General features: G+C 32.8%; 1 protein-coding gene across 3 annotated transcripts in view; it reads left to right on the top strand.

Annotated features, from left to right (window-relative positions):
• Positions 1–16,977, top strand: part of RB1CC1 (RB1 inducible coiled-coil 1) — a 93,223-nt gene that overhangs the window by 22,368 nt on the left and 53,878 nt on the right. For 2 of the 3 annotated variants that reach the window (XM_045845041.1, XM_045845040.1), the window contains exons 2-7: positions 6,955–7,070; positions 7,973–8,091; positions 9,436–9,562; positions 9,741–9,911; positions 14,656–14,858; positions 16,458–16,884. In XM_045845041.1, the coding sequence (XP_045700997.1) occupies positions 8,021–8,091; positions 9,436–9,562; positions 9,741–9,911; positions 14,656–14,858; positions 16,458–16,884 (999 nt within the window). In that variant the 5' untranslated portion in view covers positions 6,955–7,070; positions 7,973–8,020. Of the gene's footprint in view, positions 1–6,954; positions 7,071–7,972; positions 8,092–9,432; positions 9,563–9,740; positions 9,912–14,655; positions 14,859–16,457; positions 16,885–16,977 lie in introns of those variants that run through there. The other variant, XM_045845042.1, reaches the window with a different exon arrangement.

The following is a 16,977-nucleotide window of genomic DNA, read 5'->3' as shown; positions in this document are numbered from 1 at the left end:
CAAAAAAATGGGACTACATCAAACTAAAAAGCTTATGCTCTGCAAAGGAAATCATCAACAAAACAAAAAGACAACCTACTGTATGGGAGAAGATACTCACCAGTGCTATATCTGATGAAGGGTTAATATCCAAAGTATACAATATAAGGAGCTCATACAACTTAACACACACACCCACAAAATTTCATTTAAAAATGGACAAAGGACATGAATGGACATCTCTCCAAAGAGGACATATGGGTGACCAACAAACATGAAAAGATGCTCAACATCATCATCAGGGGAATGCAAATTAAAACCACAATGAGTTATCACCTCACCCCTGTAAGAATGGCTGTTGTCAGTAAATCAGCAAGTAACACATGCTGGCAAGGAAAAGGGAACCCTTGTACACTGTTAGTGGGAATGTAAATTATTGCAACCACCATGAAACAGTATGGAGATTCCTCAAACAATTAAAAATAGAGCTGCTATATGATTTGTCAGTTTGTCCTCTGGGTATCTATTAAAAAAAAACAAACACTGATTTGAAAAGATATATGCCCTCCTAGATTCATTACAGGATTAGTAGTAATAGTCAAGATATGCAACTGCCTAGATATGAACTGATAATGAAGATATGGAGATTGTGTGTGTGTGTGTGTGTGTACGTACAGGGGCTGGCAAAAGTAGGTTTGCAGTGTTCTGCAAATACAAAGTAGTAGGTAATACAAGAATGAATTCTTGTTTTGCATACTCAAGTGTTAATCTACTTTTGTCCCCCATACACATATAAAATGGAGTATTATTTAGCAATACAAAAGAATGAAATGTCATTTGTGACAACACGGATCAACCCTAGAGTATATTATGCTAAGTGAAATAAGTCAGAGAAAGACAGATACTCTGTAATATTACTTATATGTAGGTTCTAAAAAACAAATGAATAAATAAAACAAAATATAAACAAACACCTAAATATGGAGAGTAAGCTGGTTTTTGCCAAAGGGAGGGTATTGGGGAACAGGAATAAAAAAGTACCGATGAGATAAAAGAAAAAAAAAAAAGGAATCACACTCTTAAAAAAAAAATCTGAAAAACAGTAGGAACCAGCTCCTTTGAAGAGTATGAGAAGTTAGATAAGTAGATGATGCTAGTTAGTAGTCATGCTGAAGAGGATGTCTGCATGCTTATTTATCTAGATTCTTGTAGGCTTTTTAGAAAAAAGGTAGGTAGGTAGAAAAAAGAAAGGCCTACTGTTGATCCAGGGATAGGTTTTTCATTGCTGTACCCATCCCACACCATTCCTTACATATCCAACTTTGTTTTATAATGCTTTTGATTTTGTTAAGAAAAAAAAAAAGGAAGCCTTACCATGTCACATTTTAAAGTGTTCTGCCATCCCATCCCCCCTTACTTAATCTCAGAACTGTTTTTGTATTTAGAAAAATAAAGACTTAAAAATGGTCATAGAAAGTGGTAAAATGTCAAGTCATTGAAGGTGATTACATATGTTTCAGCAGTACATTCATGTTTTTTTTTTTTTTTCCTAGATCAAGCCATGGATTTTTACTCTGGTAGTACTGCTCTTTTGCAACATGTCTGCAAAATAATTGAGCTTTTTTTGTGCCACAGTTTGGTCATTTGATTGATGGGTGTAAAGTGATTCCTTTCTCACAGAAGGAATTGTGAGAGCATCACGTAGTGGGAATAGTCTTAGTTCATTAAGCCAACAACATTCATATCTTTAAAGAATAAAACAGAAATGTGCAAATATGTATTTAGGAATTGTTTTTTAAAGATAAATGTTTTTTTTTGTAATTATTCTTTCTGAAAGTAGATAGGGAGTTTGTATATAGATAAAAAGTTTTCATGTTGTCAGAATGTAAGCTTCATGAGTGAATATAATTTTTTCATACTGTTTTCTATTTTATTCCCAAAGCTAAGAAAATGCCCAGGACATATTAGATTCTCAACTGATATTTATATTGAATATTGTAAACTGACCTGGTTTTAAACCCCTGGAACTTTTATTTACCAAGATTTGGCCTTTGTAGGCAAGATGAGTACCTCTGAATGCTACTCCTCATTTGCAAAAGGAAACAGTGATGAGATGGATGGATATCTTACATGTTACGAAAAATAAGTAATGACTACTACACAACTGAGTATAATGACTGGTGTATAATGAATTACTCAAATGTTAGTGACTATTATTTTATGTTCCATGAACTTTGGACATGTGGAATGAATACGAGTAACTGGTGGCTATAAAGTCATAAGCCTGAGATTTACTCACAGACCACCATCACTAGTAGACCCATGGGGAAATGTTGACTGATCTTACTAGTTAGATTTTTCTCTATGCTATTCTAGGATAGTCCTTTCGTGGTAACTTACAATGAGGATGTAGGGAGTGAAAAATCAGATGGGGGCTTCTGGTTAAAGCTGTCTGTTTGATGGCCATAAATAATAGATACTGGATGAAAACATGGGATGCCATTTCAGGGTAGGTCAACAATTCCATCCTGTCATTAACTTCACTTAGAAACTGTTACCCAGCTGGTGTAGCTCAGTGGGTTGAGTGCGGGCTTCTAAACCAAAAGGTCACTTGTTCAATTCCCAGTCTGGGCGCATGCCTGGGTTGTGGGCCAGGTCCCCACTAAAGGGTGCGTGAGAGGCAACCACACATTGATGTTTCTTTTCCTCTCTTCTTCCCTTCCTCTCTCTCTTCAAAGAAAAGAAAGAAAGAAAAAGAAACTGTTAGAGGTGAGCTAAAGGACAAATAGTAGTATCAAGTATGCATAGATAATAGAGCCAAAACTTTAAGAGCCACTGTAATCAAAACTGTCCTTGAAATTGTTTACATTGTTCATGAATTATGACTGACAAGTTAATTCTCAAATAAATTTTGTTCACTTGGCCTTGGCTTTTTTGTTAGCATTGTTAAGATTGTGGTTTCTTAGGTTGAGCTGTTTCTGTGGTGACTATCAGATTAAGAGATTGGTATTTGTTTCAATGCAAGTAGTAGTCCTGTTAGCCACTACAACTTGTCAGAGTTTCTTTCACTTACCATAAGTACTGTGGAACAGAGGAATGGCACTGGGGTTGTCTTTTCTCTTTAATAATTTCTAAAGCCTCTGATGGATTGAGAGCATTATTGAACCAGATCATGAAAAGAAAATAAATATTGATGGACTGTTCAGAATGAAGAAGAGTAAATAGCTTTTACATCTAAATCTAATATATTTTCCTGAATTGGATCCTGGATAGGGGGAACACTATAACGGATATTACTGGGGCACTAATTTGCATGTGGACTGTGGATTACATAATAATACTGCATCAGTGTTAAATTTAATGATTTGATCAATGTACTGTAGTATGTATGAAAAAATCCTGACTGTTAGCAAACACAAGGTATCTGTCTGCAAATTACTTTCAGATTGTTCAGGGGAAATACATATATAGAGAGAGATGTATGGAGCATGAAGTGGCTCAAATGATAAAGCAAATGGCTGAAATTGAAACTCACTATTAATCAGAGACAGTGTTTAAATAAAATTTAAATAATATTAGCAAGCATGTAAAAATATGATACAGTCAACTGGTTGACCAAGTATATTGCCTGAGGAGCATAAATTGCTAAAGGAATCAATTCTAATAGTCTTAAAAATATTTGAATGTTTTGACCCAGCAATTTTACTAATAGGAACCTCCTTTATGGAAATAATCACAAGCATAAGAAAAATGTATATCTGTGAGATTAAAAAACCAAACCCTGGGAATAGTAAGTATATAAATTATGGTGACTTTACAAGTTGGAGTGATTTGTTGACATCAATATTAATGCTTATAAAGCATTTGTAATACTGTGGAAATACTACTATTAAGTAATTTAAGTCAGGATATATACTCAAACTTTTAACAATATTTTTTTCACTGTACAGGGGTTGGCAGGGGACTTTGCTTATTGTTACTCACCCAGGGACCCAGCTCTGTTATTTGCAGGCTATGAAAATCAACTATATTTGTCACTTTAATCCTAACCACTTCCTTTATTCATTAAAAAATGTGGTGCTATCTGTGGCCACGTGGCTTAGGTGGTTGAAATGTCATTTCATACACCAAAATCTTGCGGATTTGAGTCCCAGTCAGGGCACATATCTAGGTTGTAGGTTAGAGCTCTGGTCAGGGAGGCATGTGAAGGCAACCAGTCAGTGTTTCTCTTCTCTTTCCCTTCCTCTTTCTCTAAAATCAATAAACAGATTTTCAGATGAGGATAAAAAAAGGACTTGGTGCTAATCTGTAGTATAATAGGAACATACATCTTATATGTTAGCTAGGTTGAACTTTAGTATCCGTTTAGTTGGGCCAAGTCATTGGGGCTGTGTTTGTAAAGTATTTGAATTACCCATAAATGGTAGTAGTGGACTGATTAATGAGATGGAGCCTTATTGTCATGGAGATAATGATCTTGGAAAAATCAGGACTCTTTCTTTGAGAACAACCTGAAGAAATTCTGTGGTAGATGTCAAGCATGTGACTTCTCAGCAGTTTTAACAAGAATATAGAATAATATCTTACTAGTATAGAATTATTCAATTCATTTTTACTTAGAAAATATTTTAGAGCTAGTTCTAAAGAATGCATAAATGCATAGGCTTTGATTTAAAGAAGCTTGCCATTCAGAAGTGAGAAATATGAACAGAAACATCAAAATATATGCAAGCATAGAAAGACAGAGTACACAGCACTGTTAATGATATGATTGTGATTAAATCTGTGAAAGAAAATGTTGGGCTGGGAAGTAGGGCAAGGAGGAAAGAGTATTTTAAGTAGGGAAAACAGCTCCGATGAGGCCTCAAAGACTTTAAACTGTTTGTTTTGTTTAAGGAGTTTAAGTGATTTGGTGTTTGGGAGTCGTGGGGAGGAAGAAAATAGTTAAACTGTGGTGGAAAAGAAGCCATACAATTTTCACTGTCTTATTGGATGTTTTTGTACTGGTTAAAAGAAGGAGAAGGTATAATTGGACTGCCTGAGTTTGATAACTGATGACATTGTTTAAGTCCTTAATTCTTAGTTTTTATTCTATAAAAGAATAATGATATCTGCCCACTGCAAAGATTCTTGAGGATCAAATGAAAGAATTTCACTTAACAAAACGTTTAGAATAGTTGTCTAGAATATAGTAAATATGCATAAAAGGCAGCTGCTGTAAAATTATCAATCACAGCTGACTTAAAATAGCAGTGAGCTTGATTAGGTGAGCATTTAGAATGGTCTCTTTGAAGGTAATATGGAGGACTTAGGTAATTGGTGGACTAGGGATAGTGGATATGGAGTAGTTTGAAAATGTCCAGAATTAATGAGGGCTTGATTTCAGGCGGGAATAGATAGTAAGTATTTGTATTAGAATTGGCTGGATATAAATATTTACTGATATATATCCTCTGAGGAAAATGACAGACCTACTATAGCACTTGAGAGATTGGGTAAATGTATATCCCATCAACAAATAAAAACAATTGAAAAATGAGTAGGTTAGGAGGCAGGAAAAAAATAAGGAACTCAGTTTTAGAAACAGTAGTAACGAAATGCATATGGAAAATTTGGAGTTTGAGAGGGGTTGGATAAATAACTTAGGTCTGTGGAGAGATTTGGGAATCGGCAGTGGTGGTTACTGTAGCCATGGAGGTAGGTGAGCTACTATTCAAGGGTAAAGAGGGATGGTTGAGATCCTACCTGAAAGCTGGAGTGTTGCCAAAAGAGAAAGAGCCCAAGAAGGGGTCCTATGATTGTTTATTGAATTTTTTCTTTTTTAAAATTTTATTTATTGGTTTTTAGAGAGAGAGAAGAGAAGGAGAGAGAAACATCTTTTTGTTTATTTATGCATTCATTGGTTGGTTCTTATATATGCCTTGACCAGGGCTTGAACTGGCAACCTTGGTTTATCAGGACAATGCTTTAACCAACTGAGCTACCCAGTTAGGGTCTATTGAATTCTTAATTATCTGCCAAGCACTATACTAATACATTAACATTTTTTTTTCTTGCTTAATTGTCATCACATTCCTATCAAGTGGGATACTCTTGCTAGGTAAGAAATTACCAGTCTTAGCTGTTTAAAACAACACAAATATATCGTTTCACAGTTTCTGGGCATGGCTTGGCTGGTTCCTTTATTACTGCAGGGTCTCTTTCAAGACTGGAGTGAAGGTGTTGGCCAGGAAGGCTAGGGTCTTTAAGGCTTGACTGAGGAGTGATCTGCTTCCAAGCTCATGGTGGTTGTCAGATTCAGTACCTTGCAGGACTGAGGCCTTCAGCTTTTTGTTGACTTTTGGCTGGGGCCCAACTTCATTTTCTTGCCACGTGGGCCTCTCCGTATGGCAGATATTACTTCATCAAAGCTGGCAAGGATGGAAATCTGTTGGCAAGGTGGAAAGTATAATATAGAGTAGCCATTGTGGCATTTCATCAACTTTGCTATATTTCATTAATTAGAAGCAGATCATAGGCCCTGCCCAAACCAAAGGCAGTGGGAGTCAGGATTTCACTAGAGTATGGCTAACTGGAGGTGGAGGGGCTCTTTAAGGTACCATTTTTATTGCTATTTTAGAAGAGAAGAAACTGAAATTGTTCAGTAAGTTACTCGAGTAATGGGGCCAGATCAAACTCAAGCAGTATGGCTCCACAGCGTGGGCTCTTTTATCATATTTTAAGAAGGAATGAAAAATGATAGTAGGGTTTGGCAGTTTGGGGAGTTCTTTGGAGACTTTTGTTTGCTGTCTTTTAATGGAGTGATATGAGCTGAAATCATATGCTTGTGGTTTCACTGAATGTGCAGGTAAGAAAGAGACAGTAGAGATTACTCTTTCAGTAGGTAATTTTAAAACAAAGAGAACAGTAATCACATGTTATTGTCACATACAGAATTATTCTCTCTATAATAATCCAGAAATTTTTCTTTTTCAGTTCACTGAATTTAACCAGTTATGCCATTCAGTTGCCAATATCAAGCAAAGCAAACATAATCCAGTTTTAATCTGCTTTTTTAAGAAAAGTGGTAGTTCTTCTCACAGTGCCTGACGGTAAGTAACAGTTTCTACCTTTACAGTAGAGTTTTCGGTAGATCTATAGAGTTAAGGCATTTAAAATAATAATAACTTTAAAACTTTTTTTTGTTGTTTTTTCCTCTTTTCCTGATAATTTTACTCTAAATGTGTAGAAGGAATATAAAGATAGCTACTAGTTTCTGGAAATTTATTGTCTTTTACCACTTTCATTAATCTTAGTGATTTTTTTACCTCCAGTTGTTAAACATAAAATGCTAGCTATTGAAATCTGTCTCTTTATTTTATAGATGAAAAAGTATTATTTTATATATGAGGTTTGACATTGATAGGTAGTTAATTCCAGAGTTGTTTTAAATATTCTAATTTCCAGGCTCTACTGTTCAGGAGGTGATGAAGCTGTTAGGGATAGAGTTTCTTATATGATGGAGGGTTTCTAACTCAGAGGCAGCCAAGTAGAAGAAGTGGGACTTAACTCATTTTCCCTAACTCGCCAAGTTAGTGGCCACTTTTATTTGCTGTTCCTAAGTTTAACCTTAAGACTTGATTGTTAGAGGGAAGGAGTGGGGAAGAAATTTTCTTAGTTCTTAGTGAGTTAGAAAGATGTTTGACCAAAAAATTTTTATTTTTGTTTTTAGTTGTATTCTTAATGTAGAACAGTGTAACATGTACACAACTTTTTTAACTACTGGCCTCTCTCTTTAAATTATTTTTTATGGTAAAACAGTTATGCTTTTTACTAGTTTAATTTCTGTTCATTTGTTTTTCGGCAACAAGTTTACTAAATTGTCTACTTAGACATCGTAAACATAAAAACCTGTTGTTGTTTTTTGTTATTTAGTACAACTGTGCTGGGCCTTATGTGAGGGTATTTGTATGTGTTTTTAAATTTGACTACTTTCCTTGTCTCTTTCTTTTAGTAACCATATCAGAGTGTGAGGTATAAACCTACAGAATCCAGAGAAATCATGAAGTTATATGTATTTCTGGTTAATACTGGCACTACCCTAACATTTGACACTGAACTTACAGTGCAAACGTGAGCTGTATTTCTTTTTTTTTTCTCATCAGCTTTGCATTTTGTGCATGCAGAAGTTTACAGGAGTGATTTGATTTTGTGAAAAGTATTCCTTTGTTAATAAAAAGTAGTGATATAGCGAGTTTTGATACAGTATTTCATCCTAGTATATTGTTGTCTTTCTCTAAACTGCTGAAGTTAAACTCGTTGTTGAGCTTTATTCTGATGTATTACCATATTATTCACAATAAACAGGTCACCCACAAACAGATATACTGATTTCAAAGCAAAGTTATCAACCAGAAGTTTTCATAGATGATTGCTATTCTGAGTTTCATAGGATACAGCTGAGGGGATTATTGCTACATATATAAAGCAACATGTATCAGTCACATTTTTTGGGGTGATTTTTTAATTCTCTTGTGTGAATAAAGACAGTGGTTTAATAGCCAAATTAGTGGGACTCATGTCTAATGATTCTCCAGCTGTGCAAGGATTTCAAATTTTTGACCTCTGAGTGCCCTCTTCTGTTTGTAAAAAGTGGGGATGGGTCTCAGGGGAGGAAAGATGTATTTTGAGTCCAAACAGTTAGGAAATAGAAACAGCAAATATAGGGTCAGGCAAAAGTAGGTTTACAGTTATGAGTACAGGAAACCCAGAATTTATTCATGTATTGTTATTTATTAATTATTTTCTATATGAACACCTGAAGACCTGCTTTTTCTCCACTCTGTATTTCTAAACTTGCTTATATTTTTATGGTGGCCATAATAGCAGAGACTTGATAGTAATATAGAATAAATAAATCTGACTGAAAATACTGTAAATAATTTATGGAATTAATAACCGTAGTTGTAAAAATGGAACTGTGAAATTATTTGTAAAAAATTTTAGTCCTTATAAAATAGAATTTTACCTGTAAAGGAGAGAGTTTTTTTTTTGAAAGATAGGAAAAGGAAACAATTTTTATATGGTTTAGATTTAATATATGGTTGTGTAATGTGATGTGGAGATTTAACACACATCCTGTGTTCTGAGGATATTAACAGACCTGATGCTAATTTGAGCATACTCCTTTGCTACATTATATAAAGAGCATGAAAATAAATGTCTGCTTCTCTGTGTTTCATAGACTCATTTTTAGATGTGGCATGTCTGTGATTTATTCACCTGAAGTCAGCCAGTTAGTTATGAAACCCAATTCTAGAGATAAAGAAGCTTGTATTTTTACTATTGTTTTGGTATAAAATTTAAAGAGTGAGATTTATTAATCTATCAGATATTTTTACATAGTTCTACTTTGATAATAGAAACATTTGTCATTGGGCTAATGTAAATAACTGATTTTTTTCCTTTTTATTTAAGTGTGGCGGATCTTAAGCATGCTATTCATAGCAAATACAAGATTGCCATTCAGCACCAGGTGTTGGTGGTCAATGGAGGAGAGTGTATGGCTGCAGATAGAAGAGTGTGCACCTACAGTGCTGGGACGGTAGGTTTCTGGCAGCTTTTTCCTTCAAACATGCTCCAGTTTCACATCAAATAGGAAATTGGGAACTCAGCATTCAGAAGTAAGGTTTATCTACTTCATGTATTGAGGGCAATTGCATGTTTAGTATTTGTAACATTTTACTTTAGTTTTTTTTTTTTTTGCATTTTTACTTTTATAGGACACAAATCCAATTTTTCTTTTTAACAAAGAAATGATCTTATGTGAACTTCCACCTGCTATTCCTAAAACTACCTTTTCAACAGAAAATGACATGGAAATAAAAGTTGAAGAGTCTCTTATGATGCCTGCAGTTTTTCACACTGTTGCTTCAAGGACACAGCTTGCAGTGGTAAGATCTAAGTATTTTTTGAGATGTATTTATTTATATCTAGTACATTTAAAATAAAAAATTGATGCATTTAACAAAAAATGTCTTACACATATACTTGGTAATATTTTTGTGAGTTAGTTACTTACTAGGTGTTTGTGAATATTCTAACAAATTTATTACCCCTAAGAGCATTCAAATCTAAAATAGTACACTATTCTAAATTACAGAGGAAATATGAAAAATATTTGAAAAATAACATTTGCAAAAAATGTGAAAAATAACAAATTTTAAAAAATGTGTATTTTGTGGTTAGTGTGTCTGGTTTTTACATTTTAGGACCATATAGTATTACTTATTCTATATTCAGTGACAATTCTACATTGAATGACTTATTCTGTCATTCAATGACAAGATCTTAAATACAGAAAATGGTCTTAAATGTGATTTGTTCAACTTCTTTTCTAAATGATGGTATGCAGATAATGACTTCTGAACATTGCTTTAATCAATAAAGTAACTATGTTAAAATAGACATAAATAAAAAGCTTAAGTAACTTAAAAATGTGATTCTTTTTCCCTTCTTCATATTTACTAGGTTCTGGAGGAAAACCAAGGTTCTTTCTAATACATACTTTTTATGTTATAGTCTCCAGGACTTGTTTGCCAATCACTGGTTTTTCTTTTCATTTGCTATTACTTAACTGTACTATTGACTGTAAGCTATCACGTTTTACCTTCAGACATGGAAAAAATGCTCTTTTAAAATCCACCAACAATATTTACCTTTTATAAAAATAAATTAATAAAATAACAAATTATTTGTGTTTACATTTACCTTTTTTTTTTTTGAAACCTCCTAGCAGTTGGATTTGATGTAACATGTGCATTTGTGAAACTACCCCAATTTTCACATAGGATACAACATAAAAAGAAAATAACCTCATCTTTCTGGGACATACGTAATAAGCACTAAAGGGTTCAGAAATGTTTTTGAGAAACCAAATTATTTCTGTAAATAATTTATATAATAGAATCTTTCAGATTTTCTTTTTTAGCATTATTAACAAAGCAAGAATACTATTGTACAAATATTGGTGTATAAAACTTTAGGCTACACAATTGCATGCCATTTAAAAAGTAATAAAATTTTGATTTGGTTGAAAAATATAGGTAGTACACATTAATAAAAATGTAATATTAAATATAAAAATTAAAGTCTTAAGATAGGATATATAATTTTAAGTGACTAGAGAGAAATCAAAGAAAACTTGATTAAACAAAGGCATAATATTAAAACATATTACATTAAAAAGATTAAAAAATTGGTATGCCCAGAAGTAGTAGGTAGGTAAATGTAGAATAATATAAAAGTAGCAATATTAATTTCAACAAGGTAGATGTTAAATCATTAAACAGAGCAAAGTGAAATTAATAATAAAAGATTGAATTTGTGAAAATGATTGTATTTACCTATTAACACTAATGGCTAAATGATAATAATAATTATTCCAGGAGAATATAATATAACATAATGATGTACACCAGTGTTTATAGAAACATTATTTACTGCAGCCAAATGGTGGGAGCAACCCAAATGTCAAATAATGGATGAATGGATAAACAAAATGTGGTATACACATACAATGGAATATTATTTAGCCTTAAACAGGAAAGATAGTCTGATAGGAGCTACAATGTGGATGAACCTTTAAGACAATATTCTAAGTGAAATAAAACACAAAAGGACAACAAATACTGTATAATCTCAATTATATGATGTACCTAGAATAATCAAATTCATGGAGGCAGGCTGTGGGGTGGGGAGAATGTAGAGTTAATTGTTTAAAAGATACAGTTTCCATTTCAGTTTGGGATGATGAAAAAGTTCTGGAGATGGATGGTGGTAATAGTGGCTGCATAGCAATGTGAATGACAACGCTATTGAACTGTATATACACTTAAAAATGGGTTAAAGTGGTAAATTTCATGTGTATTTTATCACAGTAATTTTAAAATCGAGAGGTTTTATTTTATACATTTTTTTCATAATCAGAAAACCCTGTGGACTAGATTTAATGCTGTTTATCCTGAAAATACAGAATATAGGTAAATTTTTCTTACAGATAAAACCTAGAAGAGTATTGAAACAATAACATATTAATAGCAATGAGGCTGTAATAGGAATGCAAGGATGCTATAATATTGGGGGTATATTAATTTAGTTAGTTGTCTCAATCATTAATACTTCATAAAACTTACAGGATCACATTAATATTGTCCAGTAGAAGAACTTGTTAAAATTTCAATGGCTGTTCCTAATAAATAAAATAGAAGGAAACAAAAGAGAAATATAACACAGACTTAATCAAATATAAAATATAAAAATATATTTTCAAACCAATGAAATGCTAGAGTCATTTTTGCCTAAATCAGAAACAGTCTATTCAGTATTTTGGAGCTTCTGGGATATGTACTAAAATAAGAAAATGAAATAATGGTAACATTAATGGAAAAGAAAAGCTCAAATTTAATACAAACCTATTAGAAGTAATTTTGATATGGTGACTGGATATGTGATAAATGTTATTCAGATTTCATTGAACTAGTCCTGCTTTGGAAAGGAAATGGGAAATTCTGTACATCACATCAATAGCAACAAAATATCTATATACAATTATATTCAAGAACACAAATTATAAACAACGAAATATTCTTAAAATATTCTTAATATTAATGATAATATTAACGCATTCATGAAATTAATGAGTTACAGTTTAAAATTTCCACAGTGGTGAAGCATTTTTGCTTGGGAGGTTGGACTAGGGGGAATTTTGGGTTATTTGGTTTTGTTTTAAGTAAAATGGACGTAAAGTTCATGTAGAGGGATCAATGTCCAAGAATAGCCAAGAACATTCTGAGAAAGAAGAATGGAAGGTGGTGGGAAGAATGTATCTTCTTAGAATTTAAAACACTGAAAAGCTACTCTAACCAAAACAGTGACTTAAGTGAAACAGTTTATTAGTATGTAAGGAGTTAGAGGCACTGTAATTTAATGGCAAGTGTATGATCTTCTAGAGTCACATTACATGAGTTTAAATCTAGTCATCCCTATTGTGGTGTGACCTTGAACTAAGTTTACTTTCATTAGTAAAATGATAGGTTTTGTTTATTGAACTATATACATACACATTCATTTTTAATTCATTTCCATAAACTACTTAAACACAAATTTTAAAGCATGGTATCACCCCAGAAACCCTGCTTCTTCTTTTTCCCAGTCAGTAACCAGCATCCCTCTTCCCTAAAGCATAGATTGCTTTGCCTCTTTAGAACTTTGAGTGTAATCATAGTTTGATTTTTTTGTATGTGGACTCTTACTCAATGTTATGTTCCTGAGATTTACTCATTTAATTGTGTGTGTTAATGGTTTGTAGTCATCGCTACATAGTATTCTGTTGTACAGATATTACACAGTTAATGGATATAGTTTCCAGTTTTAGACTATTGTGATTAAAGCTGCTGTGAATATCATTGTACATTGTTTGGTACATCTTTTGCATTTCTCTTGGATGTGCCTCTTTTCAGCTTTATGTTCTGTTGTTTGAAATGGTTGTATCCGTTTATACTCCCACCATCAGTGTGTGATTGTTCTACTTGCTGAACAAACTCATGCTTGGTTTTCCTGATACTCTTAATTTTAGTCTTTCTGATAGGTGTATGTATAGTGGTAGGCCATTGTGAGTTTATTTGTATTTGATAACAAGGATGAGCAGGTTTACTTACATTTATGAGAGATTTGAATATCCTTTTTGTGACGTTAATATTCTAGTTTATTATTGGGTTGCTAATCTTTCTGATTGATTTGTTAATGCCTTGATGTAATCTTCATATAAGCTTTTTGTTGGTTTTATATGTTGGGAATATCTTCTGCCATTCTGTGGCTGGCCTTTTTATTCAACTAATGATGTTTCATGATGAATAGAATTTCTTAGTTCACGTTTCAATTTAGTAATAGTCTTGTCTTCTTTTCGTCCTTAAGAAACCTTTGCATATCTCAAAGACATGAAGGAAATAGTCAATATAGGTAGAGGTGCTGGAGTATGTCTGGTATGCTGTATTCCAGATGCCACATCTCACCCCACCCCCAGCCCTTTAAAAAAATTTCTCAGATTTATATCTATAGATCACTTGTAATTTTTTATGTAACATATAAAAATAGAAAATTCAGTTTATAAATTCAGCACCCTGCCTTTTAAACTTAATACTATATGTTGATATTTCCATATCCTTATATATAAAAATATTTCATCTTATGCTATGTAAATTTCATTATATTGGTGTATTTTTGATAGACATTGAGGTTGTTTGCATTTCATTTCATAGTATTAAAATAAATTTTTAATATTTTTTATTTGTTTAAGCTCTTATAGGGTAAATTGCTAGATAAGGAATCATTTTGCCAAATACTAGATACCATTTTGCTTTTGATCATTATTACTGAATTGCCCTCAGTAGACACTTTATCAATATATATTCCCAAAAGCAGTGAGTTAGGTATTTCTCTTCCTCTACTATCATAACAAACAAGCCAGAAAAAATAAGTTAAATTAAATTAATAAAATAAAGGTAAATTAAAGCATAACCTTAACAATGCTTTAAAGTGTGTTCAGAATTCATTCATGTATATATGTAAGTACACATATGGAAATGTGCACAGAAACATTACCTTCCATTACTGTTTCTTTTTTCATTTTTAATATAGGAAATGTATGAAGTTGCCAAGAAACTTAGCTCCTTCTGTGAAAGTCTGGTCCATGATGAACACCTTCAACACCAGGGCTGGGCTGCAATCATGGCCAATCTGGAGGACTGTTCAAATTCATACCAAAAGCTACTTGTCAAGTTTGAAAATATTTATTCAAATTATCTGCAATCCATAGAAGACATCAAGTTAAAACTTACTCAGTATGTGTGCCATTCAAATGGATAATAAGATTTTTAAAGTATCTTTGTAAATTTTCAGTAGTTTCAGTAATTAATATTGTTTCAAGTCGGCCATATAGTTATTATAATCAAAGTTAATTTTTTGAGACTTTAATAGACTCCAATATTATGATCAGTTTTACTCATTATATATGTTATGGATCTTCCACACTTCTTTTTTCTTATGTTGTTTTCTTTATGAAAAGGCCTAAAACGCTTTTGAAAGTTTTTACAAACCCAAGAATCTTGGCATTCTGTCTCCCTGATATCAACTTTCCAATAAGGTAACAATAACAACAAAAAATAACACATCTGAAGGAAATGGAAAGTTTTTCAAACATTAACCAATAAAGAAAAATTTTGTTTTCCTAATATTGCCATATGATGTCGGAAGTACATCTTGCTAGGATGGGAAAAAAGCCATTGTGTTCTAGCTTTTGTTTAGATGGCTTTCTATTTTTTTGCATATAAGCCTATCTGATACCATTTTTTTTTTTTTAAGTTATAATTAGCCCAGGCAGGTGTGACTCAGTGGATTGAGCACTGGTCTGTGAACCAAAGGGTTGATGGTTTGATTCCCAGTGAGGGCACATGCCTGGGTTGCGGGCCAGGTTACCAGTAGGGGGCGTGTGAGAGGCAAGCACGCATTGATGTTTCTCTCCTTCCCTTCCCCACTCTAAAAATAAAATAAAATAATATAAAATCTTGTTTTAAAAAGGCTATAATTAATGTAAACATATAGCAGTATTTCATGAATATAGCCCTGTGTGTTGTGTGTGTATGCTTTCAACTTTTTGCACCTTTTTTTTTTTTTTTGTATTTCATTGCCTTGAATTGGGATTTTTTTTCTTTCATTTATTCAAGTGAACCTTATAAAATCAAGTTTTTCTGTTTGGCAGAATGAATCTTTAGAAGATTTTGGCCTCAATTTGACAATGGGACAGATACTGGGAAGGAAGGGGATGATATAAATATCTTTTAGAAGTTTATGTAAAAACCTTTTCAACTATTTTTTAGAGAGTCTCTTAGGTATGTTAATTTAAGGTAGGACTCTTGATTCAATTTTACATATATTTTTACAGAAGTCACATCGTTAAGATTTTATTTCTTTCCCATGCCTTTTGACAGCATACATCTACCTATCTATTTTCAGGATTTGGTGAATGTAAGAGTTACCTTAATGTTTATGAATATAGTTAATTTTATCCTGTGCTTTCCGTATATCAGAGATACTTGATTAACTAAAAGACAAAAAATTGTACTTTAAGGGACTGCTATGGTAAATCTTTTTTGTAAATTTGAATTCCTTATATCCTAAGGCTTGATAAAAAACTATGTGTTCATTTGTTTAGTATGAACCGGCAATGTTTACTTCAGAATAGAATTTAAAGGTGTTGATATCCTTCTCTCTAACTCAGTTTCTTCTAAAGAACACCTCCTAGATTATTTTATATATGTATATAACATAACAGAGATGTGATAAGATTTGCCTGTGTGATAATAAAATGCTAAGCTTTCAAAGAATTAATCTCTAATTAGAGTGGTCCTGTTATTTTACTAACAGAACTTTTGTATTTTAAGTTTAGGAACTGCGGTTTCAGTAATGGCCAAGATTCCGCTGTTGGAGTGCCTAACCAGACATAGTTACAGGGAATGTTTGGAAAGACTGGATTCTTTACCTGAACATGAAGGCTCAGAAAAAGCTGAGATGAAAACCTCCACTGAACTGGTGCTGCCTCCTGATATGCCTAGAACAACTAACAAATCCTTGTTAACCTCATTTCCCAAGTCAGTGGAACATGTAGCTCCAGATACCACAGATGATGAAAGTGGAAAAGAAATTGGAGAACCTTGTCAAAGTACTGCTCAGCAGGAGGAAACTTCAATAGATGCTAAAGAAAGAGATCTTCCTTTTTTTAATGTTTCTTTGTTAGACTGGATAAATGTTCAAGATAGACCTAATGATGTAGAATCATTAGTTAGGAAGTGCTTTGATTCAATGAGCAGGGTAAGTAATGATAATTTGATATTTCTTGTTATTTTAAGTGTTTGAACTTAATACTAAATATTTTACATAATGGGAGAATGGGTATTATGGTAG

Source organism: Phyllostomus hastatus, unplaced genomic scaffold (assembly GCF_019186645.2).
Source record: "Phyllostomus hastatus isolate PE091 unplaced genomic scaffold, TTU_PhHast_1.1 phas_contig_449, whole genome shotgun sequence".
Taxonomy (NCBI): domain Eukaryota; kingdom Metazoa; phylum Chordata; class Mammalia; order Chiroptera; family Phyllostomidae; genus Phyllostomus; species Phyllostomus hastatus.
This window is presented reverse-complemented; position numbering and strand designations above follow the sequence as displayed.